Source organism: Plodia interpunctella, chromosome 21, assembly GCF_027563975.2.
Source record: "Plodia interpunctella isolate USDA-ARS_2022_Savannah chromosome 21, ilPloInte3.2, whole genome shotgun sequence".
NCBI classification, from domain to species: domain Eukaryota; kingdom Metazoa; phylum Arthropoda; class Insecta; order Lepidoptera; family Pyralidae; genus Plodia; species Plodia interpunctella.
Window position 1 is genome coordinate 6,273,739 of NC_071314.1, and position 21,438 is coordinate 6,295,176.

Genomic DNA, 21,438 nt, shown 5'->3' on the forward strand with positions numbered 1-21,438 from the left:
GTATAGATATTTTTAATCTACGATCATATTCGTAAACGTCATTGTAAAGGTTATGTCATTGTCATTGAAAATGTCAATACATTAGTTCTCTCGTCTTCTGTTCTGTTTAATTTTTATGAATTAGTAGATCTACCTATACCTACGTAATTTAAACAATTTGTATAAAAATACTAAATGATTATTTACATATTTATATGTGCAGCGTGATTTTTAAAATTTCATAAATCCATGTTTGTATTTTTTAAATACCGTGCTAATTGAATGGGTACTACAGTAACCTTCCGTCATTGTGGTCGTTGAAATAAATTAATTATTAATCGAAAACTATATCAAACATAGTGAATAATATGGCAAAAGAAGAAGATGATGATAATTTGCCGGATAAAGATGCGGCGAAAGAGTTCTATGCGAAATACGAACCAAAAGAGATAATAGGCAGGTAAGATGAAAATGGTAACTTATCACTTTGTAGGTTCGTGATTTCCGATTTGCGTTAGTGCCAATTTTCTGAGATCTTACTAATAGACAAATGTGTTATGTTGAGTATCGTGCAAGTCCGTATTTACAGGTCTTCCCAATGACCTTGAAATTACGTTATTCTTTCTAATTTAATATTCTTGTATTATTATCATACAATATTAGATAGTTAAGTGGTTACATATTATTATTATTATTATGTTTATCTACAAATCATTGAAAGATAATATCTATGATGAAGATCATGGATTATCAATGTGGAATTTTTTCAATAATTCTTATTTGTTAGTGGGACTTATTTTTCTAAATATTTTCTTTTTTTATCTGTCAATAATAAACAGCTTGGGTATTTGTCTAGCTTCCACATTGTTATCCTATTATTATATATTATTTTCCTATTTTAATAAGTTTTATATTTACACAGTCATTTGTGTATATAAATAAATAAAGATGTAACCAACATCATAAAGATTAATTAGAATGTAACAGGGGCAATGTTATGTAAATCATAATTGTACAAACCATATTATCTCTTATTTAATCTCATTGTTTGCATGGAAGATAGAAAACTCTTTTATAATGTGACAAACAATTTGATTTTTAGAGTTTATATGTCAACTAATAAAAAAATGGGAAAGTTTCACCCTCAACAACTTCACCCTTAAATAAAACTTAAACTAAACTTAAAAATAAATACAAATTGTACTGCCTATCAAAGGGTGTTAGTGTTACGTTCCGACATCATGCCAAAAAGGCGTATTTCCTATCCAATCTTTAAAAAGTTTTAAAATATTAGTTACCTACCACTTCACAATTTAACAATTTAACTAATCTTGAATTTTCTTCTTTTTTGAGTGTGTTATACAAATTTGTTGTCAAATTTTATTCAAGTTTAAAGACCTCTGACATGAAGTTTACGATTTCAATTTATCCAATTTATCTGCACAAGAAGTCTAAGCATTTATTTAGAAACTATTACAATGCAGATTCTTTTTCACATCAAATTTTTAATTATACATGTAGTAGTTACTTCTCAAAAATCTAAAAACTAGTAACTGGCATTTCAAAATGAACACTGCTGAGAAGAAATGCCGAAAGAAACTCGTGCAAATATAAACCTTAAAAAATGGTTATTTTATACTCACTAACTACAAAGGTACTATATATTTACAGAGGCATCAGCTCAACAGTCAGAAGATGCATAGAAAAAGAAACGGGCAGAGAATATGCGGCCAAGATCATAGATCTGAGTCAGGAGTCGCAAGATGGCGTCGACACCCACACCATGAGGGAGGCTACTCGGCAAGAGATACACATACTTAGAATGGTGGCCGGCCATCCTTACATTAGTGAGTGAGTTGTTAATCTTTTGGTGTGACCAACGTAGAGATAATTTTAAAAATTAAAAATTGACAGAAAAAGTATTGCTCACTGTCATGTCGTTTTTTCTTTGCCTGCAATTTGATATATAATTTGTAAACATTTATTTAGTATCAGACACAGTCTCACGTCTTACGAGGTAGACAGGGCCAAGTGTTGCAACACGAAATATATAAATGGGATGTTGACTAGCTCATCATCTGTGGGAAGATCTCTACTGTGAAGGTATAACACAGAATGCGTCAGCTGCTTCCTTTTAGGTGCAAATTGTAAAAGTCAATCAAGGGAAAGGTGCTATAGTTATTATTTTTACTGATTGTACAAAGTGAGGGCAATGTGCATTTTGTGTCTTGTGGTCCCGCCCTACAATAGGACCACTCATGTATTTATTATAAGTATATCCGCCGTGGATTTCGTACAAGGTGACTAAGGCATTCATAGCCCAGCAACAATAGCAATCTCAATGCGAGTTGCCGGTTGTAAACTCACAACCGAATCTTCAAATTCGAGTCGCTCTGTTTTTTCAACAGAGCGACTTGAACTGTTAATACTATGTTTTGGAATGATCAAAATCCTTCCCACTAATCCTTGTGAGGATGTATGTATGCAATATGCATGTTTGTTACTCTTTCACGTAAAATCTACTGAAGGGTTTGTTATGAAATTTGGTACACGGGTGGTATATAACCTGGAAATGCCTGCCCACACAATCCTTGTGAGTATGTATGTATGCAATATGACACGATACTTTTTACCACGAAATTGCCAAGCAAAGCCCCGGGCGCAGCTATTAAAACTATATACCGATTATTGTTACTTGCAGTCGATCTTCAGGATGTGTTCGAGTCGGAGACCTTTATATTTCTGGTGTTCGAGCTCTGCAAGAACGGGGAACTGTTTGACTACCTCACGTCGGTTGTCACGCTCTCCGAAAAGAAGACCAGATACATCATGAGGTATTTGTTCTGTTCTTTAGGGTTCCGTAACTGGAGACTGTAGGGTGAAAGAGAACCTTATGAATATGCCTAAAATGGTCGGTATTTATACATAGAAATAACTGGCGGCCCGTCTCGGCTTCGTACTGGTAAAACCATAATAAATTATACGCTTAAACCTTCTCGACTCAATCTTATCTGTTAAAATAACTCATCAAAATCAGTTGCGTATTATAAAGCATACATAGGGACAGACAGACAGCGGGAAGCGATAAGCCTCTAATGTTTGTCCATTAAAGAGCTCTTTTTGGAATCATAATAGGGCGCTTACATGGAATTTTGTAGGTTTTTTATTATTAGCCGTGCAGGTTACGCTCCCGTGCGAATTTTCATTAAGTAAATTTCCGATTAGATACAAAAGTTATACTAAAATTAAGGTATGACTCAGTTGGCGCGGACGTTTAGGTAGAAAATAGATGCACTGTGTTCACAGAAATCAATCAAGACTTCTGTGACTATATTCAAATCTGTTCAGTCGAATTTACATAATCAGTCACCTACATACTTTTGCTTTTGTTATTACTTGATTTCGTTCAATAAGAAAATGAACAATTTAAAGATTTGAATATACGCTAAGTTACCATCATCATATCATCATCCTAACATATTATAAAACATAGTCCTCTACAGCGTCTGTCTGTCTATTCGCTATAAACTCACAATCTACGGCACACTAGATAGTGTGATTCCTGAGGAAGGTTTGGGGGTATAAATTATTATTTTTTTAACCAAGCAAAGGGCCGCTAGTCTAATACAAGAGTGAGGCTCTTGTCGGTGGAATTCCTTCAATTGCTCTCTCTCTCTCCATAGCTAATTTATAAACATTAAAAAATAACACTTGAACAAAACAATTTTTAGTCGGCAATATTACCTCAAAATTCGGTATCATGTAGCACGTGCACGCATCACTGACCCGCTTCTCTTATCAAGGGCGATTTGTGTGCGTTATTACGTTTTCATGTTGCATTTTATAAACTAGGAGATAAGATTTCAAGGGTACTTGCCAAGTTACTATACTTGGTGTAAATTTGAGTTATGTGGTGTCCCGTAGAATAAGACCCACTGTATATCCTCCCGCGCATGTCGTGCGAGGCGATTAGGGAACACGAATCCTGTGGACGCTGCTGTGCTGAAGATGAGGCAACAATAGTGAAAAAAAAAATTTTGGGGAGTGGTCCTATTCTAGGGCATAATCACGCGCGACAATAGAATATCTTTAAAAACTCTAACTGTAATTCTTTAAGTGGGTGCATAAATAAGTGTCGTGTCTCTGTTGGTCTGTGTTAGGTCGTGGAACTTTTACAATGAGACAGATAAAAAATACCCAGGATCGGAATGGAACGACCGGTTTATTTTCGCTATGAGTCTATTTGTCCAATGGTCGACTTTCATGATAACAAAAGTACTTATTACAAATATCCAAAGCGCGAACCTTTCTAAAATACCAATTAATTTATCTTAAAAACAAAAGGACAATAACTTGCGCATTGAAAACGCATAAATCATATTATATTATCTTAATATCACTGGACTTTAGTCCGGGGGCTAACAAGATGAAAACAAAGTGTGAATTATCACTTATATACGTAACTTTACGTAAACATTATAATTGGAATCGCATGTATTAAGTATGTTTATGAGCTTTTAACATGCTATTTTTGAAAGAAAATAAATCAAAATTTTTGGAACGCATCGAAATAGTGTTTTTAATTCATTTTAAATACACGAAATTTTTTAAAAACCTATTTCTATACAAGATAATACAGTGTAAATATAAAGCTTAAAAAAGTAGGTAAATTAAGCACAAGTTACTAGGTATTTATTTCTGTACACATTAAATAGACTCCTCGGCGGTTTATTGCAAGGACTGATTTTTTGTCACACATTGAATGCAATAAGATCTCACTAACAAAAATAAAGGCTCCTGTCAAAAATGATGTTTTTGTAAACAAAATATTCTTATTCTGTTGTAAAGGTCTAAAGCACCGTGCATTTGTATAGTACTAGCTGCGCTCCGGGGCTCCGCACCCGTGGGAATTCTGCGATAAAAAGTGCCCTATTGGCTATCCCAGAATATATTTTGCTAGTGTACCAAATTTCATTGAAATATCAGTTTGGTATATAAACGACGTAGAATTCGAACCTGGGACGTTTCGATCACATGCTGGCGTTTTAACCACTGGACTTTCTTCACTCCACTTATTGACCCGGAAATGTATTTGATAAGATAAATAAAAGTAATTAAACCAGAGGCATATCATTTTTGTTTTTGCTATGGTTGTTGTGTAAGCTTGTTATTGTTTATCTATACATCTATACTATTATTATAAAGAGGTAAGCGTTTGTGAGTATGTATGTTTGAGGCTGGTAATCTCCGAAACTACCGAACCGATTTCAAAAATCCTTTCACCATTAGAAAGGTACATTATTCAAGATTGTTGTTGTTTATAACCTTGTGAAATAAATTGTTTAATTTCTCCGTTGGATTTTTGGATTATTTTCTAGAACATTTCCAAGAGCTAAAGATTTGGGTTTACTATCTTTTCTCGGGGAAAATACTAGAAAATAATATGAATAATGTGCCCAGAGTGTCCAATGCAAACAACATTATTGTGTTACTTGTACGAGTGCAAGCGCGCGTAGATAATCGAGATTCGCGTAAATTCTAGCTGGATTACTCAGTTGTGTGTAGACTCTTGGGTTGTCATATGCTCCTGGTGTTCAGGATAAAAATTGTTCGCGAAATTCTATGGATTTTCTACTGTTCGGTTGTACTCCGAGTGATTTTATTTTTATGTAATTCATGTTTCAACATCCAATCTCAAGAACGGACTGTTTACACTCATAATTTCCTAGTGTAATAATACTCTGAGACTGTATTCGTGGTGATTGTATTCTGTGTTTTCTGGACAAAATGGCTCTTAGTATTTTCGACGGCGGTGTAAATGAAAAGTTCTACAGCCAGAAGAAATCACTCGCGTGTGTTGAATATATTTCCAAGTATTTTAAATGTAGTTTTAGTTTTTATATTAATGAGGTAAATATTACTTTTAGGTCGATCGATAAAATCTTTCAGGTCAATTAAATCGATAATTGAGAAAATTATATTTCCATATTTACGTTTTGCTATAATTAGATCTGGAAAACTGATATGAATGTATATCTGTGTAAGTTTTTCGTTCGTTTATTATTTAAATAACTCCTTGTCCTCATCAATTTTATCTCGAAATAAAAATGATCTCACTGCTTAGTCTCCCTAATGTAATAATACCACATTTGACTGAAAAACGAAAGCCTTTATTTAATACTTTAATTTCTAATCTGAAAATTCTATTCCAGGCAAGTGTTGGAAGGTGTGCGGTATGTCCACAGCAAATCTATAGTCCATCGGGACCTGAAACCTGAGAACATTCTGCTGGATGACCAGCTCAACGTCAAGATCACAGACTTTGGCTTTGCGAAGGTGTTGAAAGATGGCGAGAAGCTCTTTGGTAAGTTTCCTTCCATTCACGCCTGATAAATTGACTCCTCTCACTTCATACTGCCTTAGTAGCAAATTTTACACCTAAGTGCCAGATTCTCACAAATTTGAAACCCATTTTAATTTCAGTTTTATTTTATTTTTTTACAATCGAAAAAGTGTGATTTTTTGTAATTAGAATATTGTGGTTTTTTTTGCTAGCTTATGGTAATGTGGCTATATGCCACTGCTGGGCAAAGGCCTCCCCTTTGTTCTTCCACAAATTTCTATTGAGTGAGTGCAGAAAGTAAAATAATTCTGCAGAGTTAGCAGCATAAAATATAAATAGTCATAATCTTCAAAAAAATAAAGACTTTATCTTCGTGAAGGTTTAAATATATAGCGAGAAACTGAAGTAAATTCTATATAATTTACTTCAGTTTCTCGCTATCTATCGATGTTTGATAAATAGTCCGCTTTCGGTTCATGTTGCCTTAGTACTTAGTACGCAGGTCAATGTCAAGATACAACGACTTTGTGCCACCGATAGAGATAGATAAAGATTTTTTTTTACTTCATAATAAGATTTTCTACAATATTTTGTCTTAAATTTTATTTTACACATATATGCCCGCATGTATATATAATTACCCAGTATATCCTTGGTATATAGTGTCGCACTTAGCTATCGAATTAAATGGGCCACCACGTATGCAATCGCGTTGTTTATGAGTAGATAAGTATTCAAATAAATTTCGTGGAATGTGTTAAATAAGGAAAAAATAACAATGCTGTTTAAAGGAGGACACGCATCTGTATGTCTGTCCGTGGCATCGTAGCAGCCAAATGGTTGAACAGATTTTGATCTACTTTTCTTTGTACTCACCAATGTAACTCATTACATTATACATATAGTTATTTTGTACAGAAATTGTGTTGTTGGCAAATAAATGATTTATTATTATTATTTGTTTGAAAGAATATTCTTAGCTATGTTGGGACAATCTGCGTTAAGTCGTTTGGAAACTTTTGTTTTCTAGCAGATGAGAGGATAACAGCATCTTCGATCTCGGGGGTTTCTTAAATTTTTAATTTAGTTTTTATTTATTAATGCAGTTAAATATGGTTTTATTTTAGGAAATGGGACAACATAGTGATTTATAAAATGCTACTGATTTATAAATCTGTATTTTTGTAAAGTTTAACTCCCTGTGTGGTCTCTTAGTACAGCTTAACCTAATTTCATTTCTTGGGTGTAGTTCATCATTTCATTCAATATCATAAACGGGAAAGATTGTAACAAAAATCAATATTAATTTATAATGTGTAATTCTATATATAGTTCGTATTTTCTTTTGTAATATTGATGTCGACTGTCCGGATAGCCAACCGGCATTATTGTCTATGCCACGACTAGTCTGAAGACAATACTACACAGTGCGATTGCTGAAACAAAGACTATTGTCTCTGGATTGCGATGCGAGACAGTCATCCTCTTTACCTTACATGTACTTTCACGCTATTGATTACATCAATATAATTATTATTTCTAGCCGCTAAGCCCGAGGTCATTAATTTTTTTTATGAATAAACTGTAATTTTATAACCAACCGCCTACCTGACGTCAACCGTTACACAATGCTAATGCTATGTGTCCCTTAATCGTCTCGTACGGAAGTATCCATGGCAGGATATGGTGTGGTCCTATTCTAGGGCGGAACCACACCCAACACAATATAGGGGTGACGTGGTGAGTAGGTAGGTAGTAGGTAGGTGGTGCGTTACGGTTATAAACATCATAAACACTATATTGACGATTCAAATACACGTCAAATCAGATAATTATTGTCTAAATATCAAAAACAATAATTTAATCTCTCTCGGCGCGCCACGTCCACCCACCAGTGGTTCACGGGGAATTTCTGTTTATCCATGCACCCACTGCAACCGTATGTATATATATATATATATATATTCGTTTGTATTTGTATATCAATCTGACTCATATATAGTAAGTATTCATAGACCACTTTGCTTCCGGTGAAGGAAAACATCGTGAGGACTTTTCCTTTAGGCGACTTGAATAAAATCTGACACTAATATTAGTAATAACACACTCGATATGATGATGATGATTTTAATTAATATTTGTGATTTTCCCAGAGCTGTGCGGCACGCCGGGCTACCTGGCACCCGAAACCCTGAAAGCAAATATGTTTGAAGACGCACCAGGGTATGGCATGGAAGTCGATATGTGAGTATCACTCGATCGAATTATTTCATAAGCTCTACTCTCTAAAAAATTATACATAAATTTATATTTAAAAAATGGTAAGCCCTTCTGGCATAAAGGGACCAACACTGTTTGAATGAGTTTCTTTCGGCATTTCTTCTCAGCAGTGGTCGTTCCGAAATGCTAGTAGTTTGTAGCTTTGGTAAATATAATTTAATTTAGAATAATAAATACAGGCACTAAATAAAAATATAATTTAATTTAGTGCCTGTGAAGGCCTAATTTCTGAATAAATGATTTGATTTTGATTTCATGTGTTTTATACTAGTGGTTCGCCAAGCAACTTAAACCTCGCGAACACAATAAATTTTGATCAGTTTTTATAAAATGGAACAAAGACTTAACCGATTTTGATGCCAACTTAAAAATTTTATCGACAGATCCTACATACCTTTTAAATTTCATCAAAATCAGACCAACGGTTCGAAAGTTATCGCAATATGTACATATACATACAAAAAAATATTTTTGCCCCAAGTTGAATTGTAGAATTTGGTATTTAGTTAGTAAAGTATTTAGTAATTTCATAGTAAATTATGAAATTTACTGTTGATGTATCTTTTCAGCTGTAAAATTAGCCCAATGGTTTGAGATATACTCACAAACATTAGCCATAATGTTAGTGGGATAAATATGATAATAAACTGGTTTGGCTAGATACTATATCGAATGTAGTGTGAAGAGGAAAAGAAAAAGCAGGGAAGCGAAGCCAGCGGCGGAGAAGCAACCAGGAACACGTATGAGAGAGAGAACACTTTGAATAAGAATTAAGTGTACAAATATAAATATGTATTAACGTTTTATGGACGATTATCTGCATTATAAGTTAGGAATAACGTTCCAATTTTATCTTACTAACGGCCCGTCCCGGCTTCGCACGCTAAACACCACACCTTCCTCTGGAATCACACTATCTATCCATTAATCAGTTTTTGAGTGTAACGCGAACAGACAGACTTACAGACGCGGCAGTAGACTTTGTTTTATAATATGTAAGGATACACTATTTTGGTGAGGAAAGGAAATTACCCTGTTCAAACGTGCAAATCATACAAACTGTACTGTACATGTACTTGGTATGCCTTTCGAAAAATTCGATTCTCTATCTTAACAAGTTTATTTGTTAGACAAATTAAAAAACCCCCGACTTTCAATATTCGTTTCGCTACAACTTTTGAACGGCTTAACCGATTTTGATCAAACATATCTAAGAACCACCGCATAAAAGTTAGCTATCATATACAAAAAAACCGCATCCAAATCGGTTCACCCGTTGATGATCTACGGTGCCACGTACACATACAGACAGACACACTTAGCGGTCAAACTTATAACACCCCTCTTTTTTGCGTCGGGTGTTAAAACCGTGGACTACTATAATAATCAAAACTGTTTAACTATTACTAATTTAACATTGATATGTCTAATTAAAACGATACGTCGATTTTTTTTTGCATGCGTGTCCTCCATTTGACATTGTAAAAACGTGACTTGACAATCGCCGTGTATTTAATTTTAAAGAATTTTTAGGTTATTGTTTCTATGTTTTCGCTAATTAATAGGAATTTAGTTTTTTTTTTTTTTTTTTGTTTTTAACACAATTAAAAAAAATTTGTCCTTTAATTATCAGGTTACCTAATACATTAAAACGTGACAAATATCTTTATGCAAAATACTAGCGACCCGTCCCGGCTGCGCTCGGGTAAAACCATAATTTAAAAAAGTGGCCTATATTGCTACTGAAGGTTTCGTCTGTCACTATGTCAAAAATCCATTATCGTATCAATCGGTTCAGTAGTTTTTGAGTTTCATTACAAATAAAAATACAATAATTTTTGTATTATTTTTATAATATTAGTATGGATTAATAAAATTGCAATATCCCATTATTTATGTTAATATTTCATTAATGTAGTTTTCTTTGTTATTGTTTGTGATTTTATAATTTATAATTCGGTGACGATATCGGTGGCGCAGTGGTAAAGTGCTTGCCTCTGAACTGAGAGTTCGGGTTTTTTCGGTTCGGGAACCGGGTTCGATCCCCGGTCGGGTTACGATGGAAAATGATCTTTTTCTGATTGGCCCGGGTCCTGGATGTTGTATATATTATAAAATATAGTATCGTTGAGTTTGTATCCCAAAATACAAGTCTTGAACTTACTTTTGAGCTAGCTCAATCTGTGTGATTTGTCCTAATATATTTATTTTTTGATACCCACTTAATCTTGGAAGTTTTATCGATATTCGCATAATTACTACTATCAATAATAGTGCGTTTTGCCAATATGTATTTTGAGTCATAACGTCTGATCTTGAAATACTTATGTAAGAAAGTTGATCATAATTTGCCTTTGTTCTATGTTAATGCAGTATGTCCTAGAGCACTAAAAAGTGAACATTTAATATTGATATGCCACGAATGAAGCTCGTGATTTCTCGATAACAAGGGAAAGTATGCGTTTTGGTTCAAAAATAAAAAGCGTCTAATATAGCCCAGAAAGGGACGCAGATATAAGAAAAAAATTAGTACCGATTTACTGTTTCTTCCTTTTCTATAATTTTTCTAATGACAGATTGCTAGTCGAACATCGGTTATGTGTTGTAAATGTCGTTAGAAATTTCTAACGACATTTACAACACATAACCGTAACTTACAACACATAAAATAATATTAGTTTCTTACCATTACTACTTACTATATATAATACATAATTATGTATTATATATAGTAAGTAGTAATGGTAAGAAACTAATATTATTTTCAATATCCAAAATGAAATACTGAACTTGAAAATTGATGTTTAAGAATAATATGTAGGATGCCAGAGAGGGTCTTTTTGCTTATGATGGCAGGGCAACGCGTCTCTAAAATGTCTGATACGAAGAAATACTACCGCTCTATATATCATGTAAACAGAATTAAGAGTAAAATTGCGTCCTTACTACACATAAACTCTTACGAAACAGATAATTCTTCGTGTTTTAAATGACAAATTGACATTGATTATTAAGATCAACGAAGAATAACGTTACATACGATCGATAACCGATTGACGTCTCGAGTCACTTCAGTCTGGTGTACTTGGTATCGCAAATGTGGGGTTATCCGAAGCGCGTGTCACTTTGTGATAAATGTATCTTATCTGTTTTTATTTGGCAGTTGGAGACAGATAATTGGTTACGTAATATCACTCTTAGAGTTCCGTACGTTTGAAAGTAAAAGTAAAAGCGACAGTTTCCATGTTGCACGTGTACTTCAACACATTAGTCAGTTTAACGTGGTCTGGTCAACAAATGAGACATATTTAAGTATATGACATGATAATAAATGACATCAAAATATTGTTTTTGAGGTGCGTGGCGAAGTAACGTGAGCTAAATTTTGACGTGTTATTATGCGCAAAACACAAACGTCAAAATTTTGATTGAAAACGGATTTTTTAAAAAAAATCGGCGCCCCTAGCGGCGCATTCGTTATATTTTGCATTTTGCTCAATATTTATTTAAATAAATTTTCTTTTAAATTATTTTCAGATGGGCATGCGGCGTCATCATGTTTACATTGTAAGTTATTTTTTTATTATAATGGATTGCTGTGTAATTTTTTTTATTTTAATTGTGCATATTTAAAAAAAATCGCAAAAAGGCTTACTTTAAATGACTTTAAATTAACATTTAAAGTAAGCTGTTTTGATACAATATTATATCCATGTAGAATAATTAATTGTTAAAATGGTATGTCCATCAATAAATATTTTTTCTTTCTTCTTTTAAATATACTCAAGAATAATATAACATTTGATTTGCCGTTTCGTGTTGTGGTTCAGATAAGATATTATTATCCAAATTTTCTATTTTTGAAGTGAAAACTTCTTTAGCAGCGTTGTGCACTTTTTGTGATGGGTAAAAAATATTAAACTCGCGTCAGGACATGTGACCCGATCGAAAATTCGTAAGTTTTCACTTCTGCCGGCACTACCGGAGAGCAACCCGTTTTTTTAACGTTTTGAATGAATAAATAGATGACATATTTTTATAAGATTATCGTTGACATAAAACAATAGATAATGTAAGTTAGTCTATTTATAGAATAGTGTAATGTAAACATAGATAAAAAATCACTAGAAACCCGGAAAAGTATTTTTCCAATTACCTGTTATCTATTGCATAGATAAATAACTCGGCTTTGCTTAACAATTTTCTGTCCGCGGACTCTAGAAAATAAAAATTCATAGAAACATAGGAATATAAATTTCGGAAAATTTATCTTTGTTTTGCAAAAATAAAAACAATAAATAAAACTTGTTGCAACTAAATAAGGGACTTAGCTGGCATTAATTAAAAAAAAGTTAAAAGTACACGAGAAAAGTTAATTCGTGGAGGGCAGTCCTACGACTTATGAATAATCTTTGAGGACCTCGGTGGCGCAGTGGTAAAGTTCTTGCCACTGAACCGAGAGGTCCCGGGTTCGATCCCCGGTCGGGTCAAGATGTAAAATGATCTTTTTCTGATTGGCCCGGGTCTTGGATGTTTATCTATATATGTATTTGTTATAAAATATAGTATCGTTGAGTTAGTATCCCATAACACAAGTCTCGAACTTACTTTGGGGCTAGCTCAATCTGTGTGATTTGTCCTAATATATATATTTATTTATTATTATTTAATCTATAATAAAAATGGAATCGGTGGTGGTGTAATGGTTAAGATCCCCGCCTCTGGATCGAAAGGTCTCAGGTTCGAATCCTACTCGTGCCACATGAGTTTCTACACAAATCTGACTCATATATAGTAGTTTTCATCGTCCACCACTTGCTTCCGGTGAAGGAAAACATAATGAGGAAACCTGCACATTGGTTGATTATTATTAACTTTTGTGTGAAATGGAGAAGGCAATGGCAAATCAGCCATTAATAATGCCAAGAAAGTTGTTGTGTGTGTTTCATTCCACGTGACCACGACCCTCAGCCATGAGGAATACGACTACGAAGGAGGGATAATAAAAATGAACAAATAAATCCCTCCACAAAGTATGTTTTCTCGTGGAACGTCACATACGTCCATTAATTAGGAATGTAACTAATTGCAATTGTGTCATTAGTTATTTAAGAACAACTATGGAGTTTTTATGTTTCAAGTATAATTAATTTCCCCATGTTGTAATTGATGCTATTTCATTAATTATAAAAGGGAAATCTGCTTTTAGCACCATTTTTGTTTTACAGATTAGTAGGATGTCCGCCATTTTGGCATCGCAAGCAGATGGTGATGCTCCGGAACATCATGGAGGGGAAATACTCCTTCACCAGTCCCGAGTGGGCTGATATATCAGGTGTGTGTCTGTATCTATCAGTCATGTAGTGTAGTGTTAAGATTGCCCGTGCTCACTAGCGCCATCGTCACCCATTTATATATTTTTTTAATTTAATAGCGAAAACCTCCACGACGACCTCGGTGGCGCAGTGGTAAAGTGCTTGCTCCTGAACCAAGAGGTCCCGGGTTCGATCCCCGGTCGGGTCACGATGGAAAATGATCTTTTTCTGGATTGGACCGGGTCTTGGATGTTTATCTATATATGTATTTGTTTTAAAATATATTATCGTTGAGTTAGTATCCCATAACACTAGTCTCGAACTTACTTGGGGCTAGCTCAATCTGTGTAACTTGACCTAATATATTAATTATAAATATTAATTAAAACTAAAAAAAATATCAATAAGGTAAAAGCAATAAATTTTATACCTAAACCTTCTTCAGGAAATCACACTATCTATTGGTGTACTGCATGAAAATCCGTGCAATAGTATCCGTGAGTTTATCGCGAAAGGACAAACAGACGGGGCAGAAAACATTTTTTATTATATACTAGCTGCGCCCCGGGGCTTCGCTCCCGTGGTAATTTCAGGATAAAATGTACCCTATGTGTTATTCCAGGTTTTATTCTACTCGTGTACCAAAATTCATAACAATCGGTCCAGTAGATTTTAATAGTAACAAACATATGTTTGTTACATACATCCATTCTCACAAACTTTCATTTTCATAATATTAGTAGGATAAGGATAAATTACAGTAATATTAAATGTAGGTTAAAAACACTAGTAGACTAGTAGTCTAGATCTGCGGAAAATTAATTTAATTCATGAATTAGTATATACAAGTTCGATTAGCTCATTAATTAGCTATATTTAGGATCGTTGTTATTGTACAGCAATAGCTACCAAATTTGATTATTATTACAATTACGTATGTAATTGTGTAATTACCAACGATACGAAACATCATTTATATAGGTACTTGGAAGAGGAACCAGTGGGTTTTGTGGCTCAAATTGTAATTGTAATAATTTATATTTGTCTTGATTTTACGTTTAAAACTTACAGATGACCCAAAAGACCTCATTAGGCGGTTGTTAGTAGTTGACCCAAACGAGAGAATTGGGATTCAAGACGCCCTGAAACATGCCTTCTTCAACACTGTGGTGAGTTACTCCTTTCGACTACTGATCTCCTGGTACAATTTCGTGGAAATATCAAAGATATTCGAATGGAAAACTCATACAATCCAATCATCCAGTTGCATGTCAAATCAGGAAAAAAATTAAAGTTCTTTTATCATCGAAAAAAAAAACCTATTAGTGTGTATATTTAATACCTAGTAGTTTGGCAAAGTATAGTAGGTCGAATTTGCCTTGCCACGAAGAGAAGGGTTCGAATGCCACATTAAAAACTTTGTTAAAAAATAAATGTGGGAGAAAACAATATCTTTATTGAAAACCCCAACTATACATGATATTGAACCAGAAATAGTAAAAATTAAAAAAGCTTCTTTACCAAGTTTATTGGTGTACCTTGGTTTTAGGCTATTTTATTTGCTGATTTCAGTAGATCGAATATACGTTACGTATAGTTTTCACTCGAGCTATTTCTGTTTAATTTTACTTTCCGCTTCGCTAACATCTACAACGTGCACTATAAGTGTATGACGCACTGTAGAGCTTGCAAGCACTTTTTCTTTCTGCTATACTTATTTAAGCTGTTCCAATAACAACGTTCTTTTAAACATCAGACTGTTTTGTGATTATTTTCTAAGTTTCGTACGTAATTGAAATATGAGTGAACTAGTTTCCTAGCAGATAACTAGTCCAATTTTCAACAAATATATAACCACAAAAAAATGTTGAGAATGTTTGGCACGTTTGTTCTGGGATCACATAACCAAACATGTTATATCAACTGACACTACTACAATGTTCTCCGCTCCTGGTAGTTGTGGGACCAGGACATGACGCCGCTGAAGAAGTCGCTGTCATCCGCCAGCCGCAGGATGTCGAGGATCGAACAGTTGACCATGGTAATTTGTGTGCGGGATTGTATTGGGATTTTTTTAGGCTCTTCGCGGGTTATGGGACCCTGATTATCTAGAAGATTTTGTACGATGACGGAACCCTATTGTGTTGGTCTAAAAAATCATTTATTCACACGAAAACACAAATAATTTAGTTTGTTTTCTGTGCTTGTGAAAGACATAAAAAAAAATACACATCACGGTCCCAAGGAAGCCCCGAAGATGTATATTGGGAAACAAACACTACTTTTGACGTCTCAACTACACACTATACACTATGTGCATTTTGACTGCTTTTTATGAATTTTGCAATGACTGAAGCTATATTTCATTGAAGATTGACCCTATACATACTGGGCTCTATACTACTATTTACTAATAAAGCTATTTAGTTCTCACAATTGATATATGAATTAACTAAAAATAATCTCTTGTCTGTGAATTTGTAGCTGATCAAATAGTAAAATTAGAAATTTTGTTTAGAGCGTTGTTAGGATTGAACTTGATACTTTTTTTGTGGCTTCTTATGGTTAAATATTATTATATTTAAAGGGGGTAATGTTAAAATGACTCTTACAATCACACTATACTGTTTCAGCGCAAGTATTGCTTTGTTCGCTTTCTAAGTTGCATGTGTGTGCATGTTTTTGTATGCGTCTCTTTTATTTTTGATCATGATTATCAAATGGTTTTATACTAAATTTGTGTTTGAATTGTTGGATGTTGGTTGATAATAGTTTTAACTTTGGGACTTTCAAGAAAAGAGTCTTATTGCTTTCCAAAAAAGTCGCCAATGCACCGGTGACCAGTATCGGGTTGTCCGTATCCATGATTCAATTTCGGTGTTTGCAATTTCAGACAGCGCACTTTCGTTTGCCCATTATACTATATAAAAAAAAAACATTAGTTTCACTATTTTGTAGTTCGTCCTTTTTATTCCATTACCAACAGTCAACATTACCGCGCGATCTTGAAGGAAATTGTAAAAATCTGACAGCTATGGGATTTCTCCTAATACCTTGGAATAAAGTGTACTTATACTAATTTAATACGTAAGTAAAGCCCAATGAAATAAGCAACACTAGCTTCTGGGTTTGCACTTCCGTAGGATTTTAGAAATGAGTTCCTAACTGACGCGAAAACGTTTTTAGATATTTCTTAAAACGAAAGAAAACATGGTGTTATTCCATAATTATACCAATAAAGAGTTTTCTTCTAGCTTTTAAATAGAAAGAAAAAGGACCTGTTTTGTCAGCGACAAGCGTCAGCTAAGAACGGGTTTCTCGGATACACGGACAACATAAATTAATGGGAGATTCTGTGTACAGGCAATAAAATCTGGAGGTTTCAACGCTCGTGCGAAGCTTCGACTCGGATTGGTCACAGTCCGAGCTGCAGTGCGCCTACAACGATTGCCGCACACGTCCACCAGGGCGTTGCCACTACACGACGCTTTGAGAGACCCGTACACTATGAGGGTGTTGAGGAAGGTAAATATTTCATTCGTTCGGTGAACAGTACAATTGGCTTAATTTAGTGACAGTTTGTGCCGCAATGGGTAGAAATAATATATTATATGTATAAATATATCCGCTTAAATCCATGGGCATTGTGGCTTGTTTACACTATGAGTATATTGAGAAAGGCCATCATTCATTTCATTCGTTCACTGAACGTAAAATTCAAATTGGTCATAATAAGCGCTAAAGTGTGCACTACACGGTGGAAAGGATCCTCCTTTATTATTATACTATGAGGGTACTAAGAAAGGTAGGAGATTGTGTTATAATCTCTCATCTTCGCGTGTTCCTGGTACATTCGGAGCTGTGACGCCCCAAAGCCAAAGGTTCTCGTAAAAAAAACTAACCATTAAATTTACCAACCGCTATTAAGGCTATATGTCCCTTAGTCGCCTCGTACAATACCCACGGGAGGATATGGAGCGGTTCTATTTTAGGGCCCAGTGAGATTGTATTATAATAGTTCATTTCTTTCGGTCACTGACGTTACCGATTGTAATTGGTAGTCCTTAACAATTCCCCAATAAGTTATTTTCAGTAACACATACGACTTTATTGACATAAAAATCTATTTTTTTCTAGGTCATCGACGGGTGTGCCTTCAGGGTCTACGGCCACTGGGTGAAGAAGGGTGAAGGTCAGAACAGAGCCGCTCTCTTCGAGAATACGCCCAAGACCGAGTTGAAGAGTCTCTACGTCAGCAACCTCAGCCGATAGCTGCTTTACAGGCGGCGTCGGAGCAGCTCCTTGCTGCTTCTGGACTCCTGGTAAGATTTTTCTAATAAATTAGTAATAATATAGAAAGTGCTTTTTGCTGTGTTTCTTACCCTCTCTTTATCTTCTTTTAGTAGTAAAAAATGGTCTTTTCAGAAACTTGCCTAAGACTTAGTTGAAAAGCTTATATATAATTGGCGTCTCATAGTCAAGAAGCAGCTCCTTGCAGCTTCTAGACTCCTGGCCCCAATTTCTCGAAAATATTGATTTACTAATACCAATTTACTAGTAAAGATATTTTTTTTACCTTTTATTATTAGACTAGATGCGCCCCGGGGCTTCGCTCCAATAGGAATTTCGGGATAAAAGTAACCTATTCCAGGTTATATCTTACCCGTGTACCAAATTTCAAAACGATCAGTCCTTTAGATTAAGCTTGAAAGCCTGAGTTGCGGACTCTCACACTGAGGAAGATTAGAGAATCCCGTCATTTGTAATTTCGAATTAGACAAAAAAACACAGGTGTAGCGTTAGTACAGCGCGATAAATTACTTCCCCCTAGTTAGTTAAAGCTCCTGCTGGAGGACTAGAAAGGGATGCACGTATTTAATAGAAACGGAAGGCCATCTTATTTCTCTGTCATTTGAATATGTGCATCCCTTTTTGTTCCTCTTGCGGCAAAAGCGTGTGGATGGATGCAAGTAAAATAAAGTTTCACTTTCTCTTGCAGGAACATCGAACGTACCAGGGTAGCAGAAACGAAAAGATGCGTTTCTTCATTATTCGACGATTCGCGCCAACGAGTAATTGTAGGTTAGTCGCACGTAGATTCTTATCGACCCACGTAGTATGTCCTACTACATTAGTTCAATTTGTATTATTCGCTGCCAACTGCTAAAGGCGGTTATAATTTATAACGTTACGTTGTATAACGTTACTAGTTTTATAATATAGTTTTCGAATTGCGCTGTTTTGGTCATAAAGCAATAATTGCAAAAAAATCGAGATCAAAGATTAGGTGTGTAGTATTGTTTTCTCACTAAGTAAGGTTCACAATTTAAGCGTAATTTAGTATTATTTAATTCGTGTTATAATAGTTTTGTTCCCGTTGTTTTGTAATGTAGAACGTTTTTGAATATGCCATTTTTTGTTTAGAAAATATTAAATTGTGTATGTATTCGTAGCGAGTACTTTATCAAAAAGACGTATATTTTTATATAATTATTTAGAGTGGTATTGAGTGTGCGTTGCAAATGTATTTATATCAAAGGAGTTATTGTATTTATGTACCTAATTTTACCGTAAAATAAAAACTGCATACAAAATGTTTTAAATCAAAAACATTTGAATTTTTTGCCATCTTCAATGACCAGTTTCGGATATATGGTTTATTTTGACCATATGCATATATGTACACAAGACACTAATGTCATAATACATTTCAAAAGTTATATATGAACATATAACTTAAAATTTTCAACGGTTAAAAAAATGGTGGCGATAATTTTCGAATTGGATTCGTCATCCTAGTCATGGTACAAGATAAAAATATTGCGTTAAAAGTTCGCGGCAAAGATGTATTTGAAATACTTTTCTAGTTTCTAGGCAAGGTGCCTTTTGTGTTTTGGTGCATTATATTTATATACACTTGTTTGTGACATACTCTTGACTATATTGGCATATAAATTGAAAAAAATAAGTCATTATATCAGGGTTTGACTTATAATGGGTATGCACTTTGCAAAAATTTTCTACATAAAATCTAAATAATTTATGAGTATACTTTTTATCATAAAAAGTATGTATATTTTTATGTTTCAAAACAAAATTGTCTTAATTAGAACATGTCTCTTTAAAATATCGATATTATTGAACTTTGAAATTACGCGTTCTACGTTATATATTTTCACAATTTTCTCACAAAACAGTTACGTATTGTGCCTCAAACTCTTTGTAAATATAGATATATATATATATAAATTAGTGTCAAAGCAATATTCGATAATAATTTTGTGTATATTACAACATTATTAATCGATGTTAGTACGAATTTAAAAATAATATTTGGTCACAGCACCGGTCTCTTTTTTAACATCTCAAATGACACTGATGTTTATGTTCCCCTGGTATTTATATGTGGTTTTAAGGTCTGCAGAGATTAATAAATGCTCAGTACAACTCGGTCGAGTTAACCTCGCTGGAATGCGACGTCACTGCCGCCAGGTACGCAGTTAACTCGGCCGGGTTGTAAGTAAGCGTAACGAAGCAGAGTGAGAAAAGCTCTGACAGTAATCCGTCAGGACATAACATTGGGCATATACGATTACCATAAAGATAGATAGAAGCAAGAATGTTCGTGCTTCGTATAACTAAGATCTAATTACTAAGACATATTATAGCCTGTCAAGAAAGTGAAAAAACGAATTTTAATTAATCACTTTTTTTACCATTACTAGAGCCAACGTTTGTCGATAAACACCCAGTGTTGCCAACAAGAGACAGTGTCCTCATTTAATTTAATCACTTTCTTGACAGACTGTACATATACAGTTTTAAATGAATTTTGCGTCTGTGCAGACCTCAAAATATATATCTTCTGAAACTTAGTTATATATAACGTAATATAAAAAAAATTAAGGAGTCAAAGCTTTTGATTTTATTTTAAAATATAAAACGTATGTTTTTGGCAGTTCAATTTATGTTGCTGTAATTTCTTTTAGTTCTTTTTTATCGAACTAAAGAAGTGTCAAATGAGGCCGCTTCATATAGGAAATATTGTATTTCTATAATTGAATTAAAATGTGTTGAAACTTTATGCGGTTTATTTTTTGTGCCCTTAAATTAATTAGTTTTTAAGAGACAAACGAGATTTTACCAACAAGCCCGCCGTACAGCTATACGTGGCCTTTGAGTTTCGCTACTCTTGGCTCTGTCTACCCGTAATCGTAAAGACGTCGTACTCTCCCTCTCTTTCATCTCTGCATGTTCTCGGTTGCCTTCGGGACTGTGATGGGTCGGCGTAAAAAATAATCTTAAAATTTTGGAAGTTCAGCTAAGATTTTACAAACGGCTGGACGTGAAGCCTCCTTAGGGATTCTATTGTTGCCTAAGCTATCCCTTAGTCGCCTCGTACGACATCCACGGGAGGATCTGGAGTGGTCCTATCCTAGGGCGGACCACACGCCCCAACAAAGGTGTAACGCTGTATATATATGACCTGCGTTGAGGTTAGTACAGTTTGTATATAAAAAT

General features: G+C 34.4%; 1 protein-coding gene across 2 annotated transcripts; it reads left to right on the forward strand.

Annotated features, from left to right (window-relative positions):
* The first annotated feature begins 63 nt into the window (after positions 1 to 63).
* On the forward strand, positions 64 to 20,803 carry PhKgamma (Phosphorylase kinase gamma). 2 transcript variants are annotated; one of them, XM_053761181.2, is made up of 12 exons: positions 64 to 439; positions 1,651 to 1,826; positions 2,681 to 2,813; positions 6,192 to 6,343; positions 8,476 to 8,566; positions 12,140 to 12,169; positions 13,831 to 13,937; positions 14,989 to 15,086; positions 15,875 to 15,958; positions 17,281 to 17,442; positions 18,055 to 18,239; positions 18,917 to 20,803. In XM_053761181.2, the coding sequence occupies exons 1-11, from the start codon at positions 348 to 350 to the stop codon at positions 18,187 to 18,189; spliced, it is 1,260 nt and encodes a 419-aa protein (XP_053617156.1). In that variant the 5' UTR covers positions 64 to 347; the 3' UTR covers positions 18,190 to 18,239; positions 18,917 to 20,803. The 2 variants fall into 2 exon arrangements, with proteins under 2 accessions (XP_053617156.1, XP_053617157.1); XM_053761182.2 differs by lacking the exon at positions 15,875 to 15,958.
* The last annotated feature ends 635 nt before the right edge of the window (positions 20,804 to 21,438 follow it).

What these genes read in the sequence shown, in the direction of transcription:
- PhKgamma (XM_053761181.2), top strand. Translation starts at nt 348, where the DNA reads ATGGCAAAAGAAGAAGATGATGATAATTTGCCGGATAAAGATGCGGCG. An exon ending in AAGACCAGATACATCATGAG is followed by an intron (nt 2,814 to 6,191) that starts GTATTTGTTCTG and finishes ATTCTATTCCAG; the next exon opens with GCAAGTGTTGGAAGGTGTGC. An exon ending in GGATCGAACAGTTGACCATG is followed by an intron (nt 15,959 to 17,280) that starts GTAATTTGTGTG and finishes TTCTGTGTACAG; the next exon opens with GCAATAAAATCTGGAGGTTT.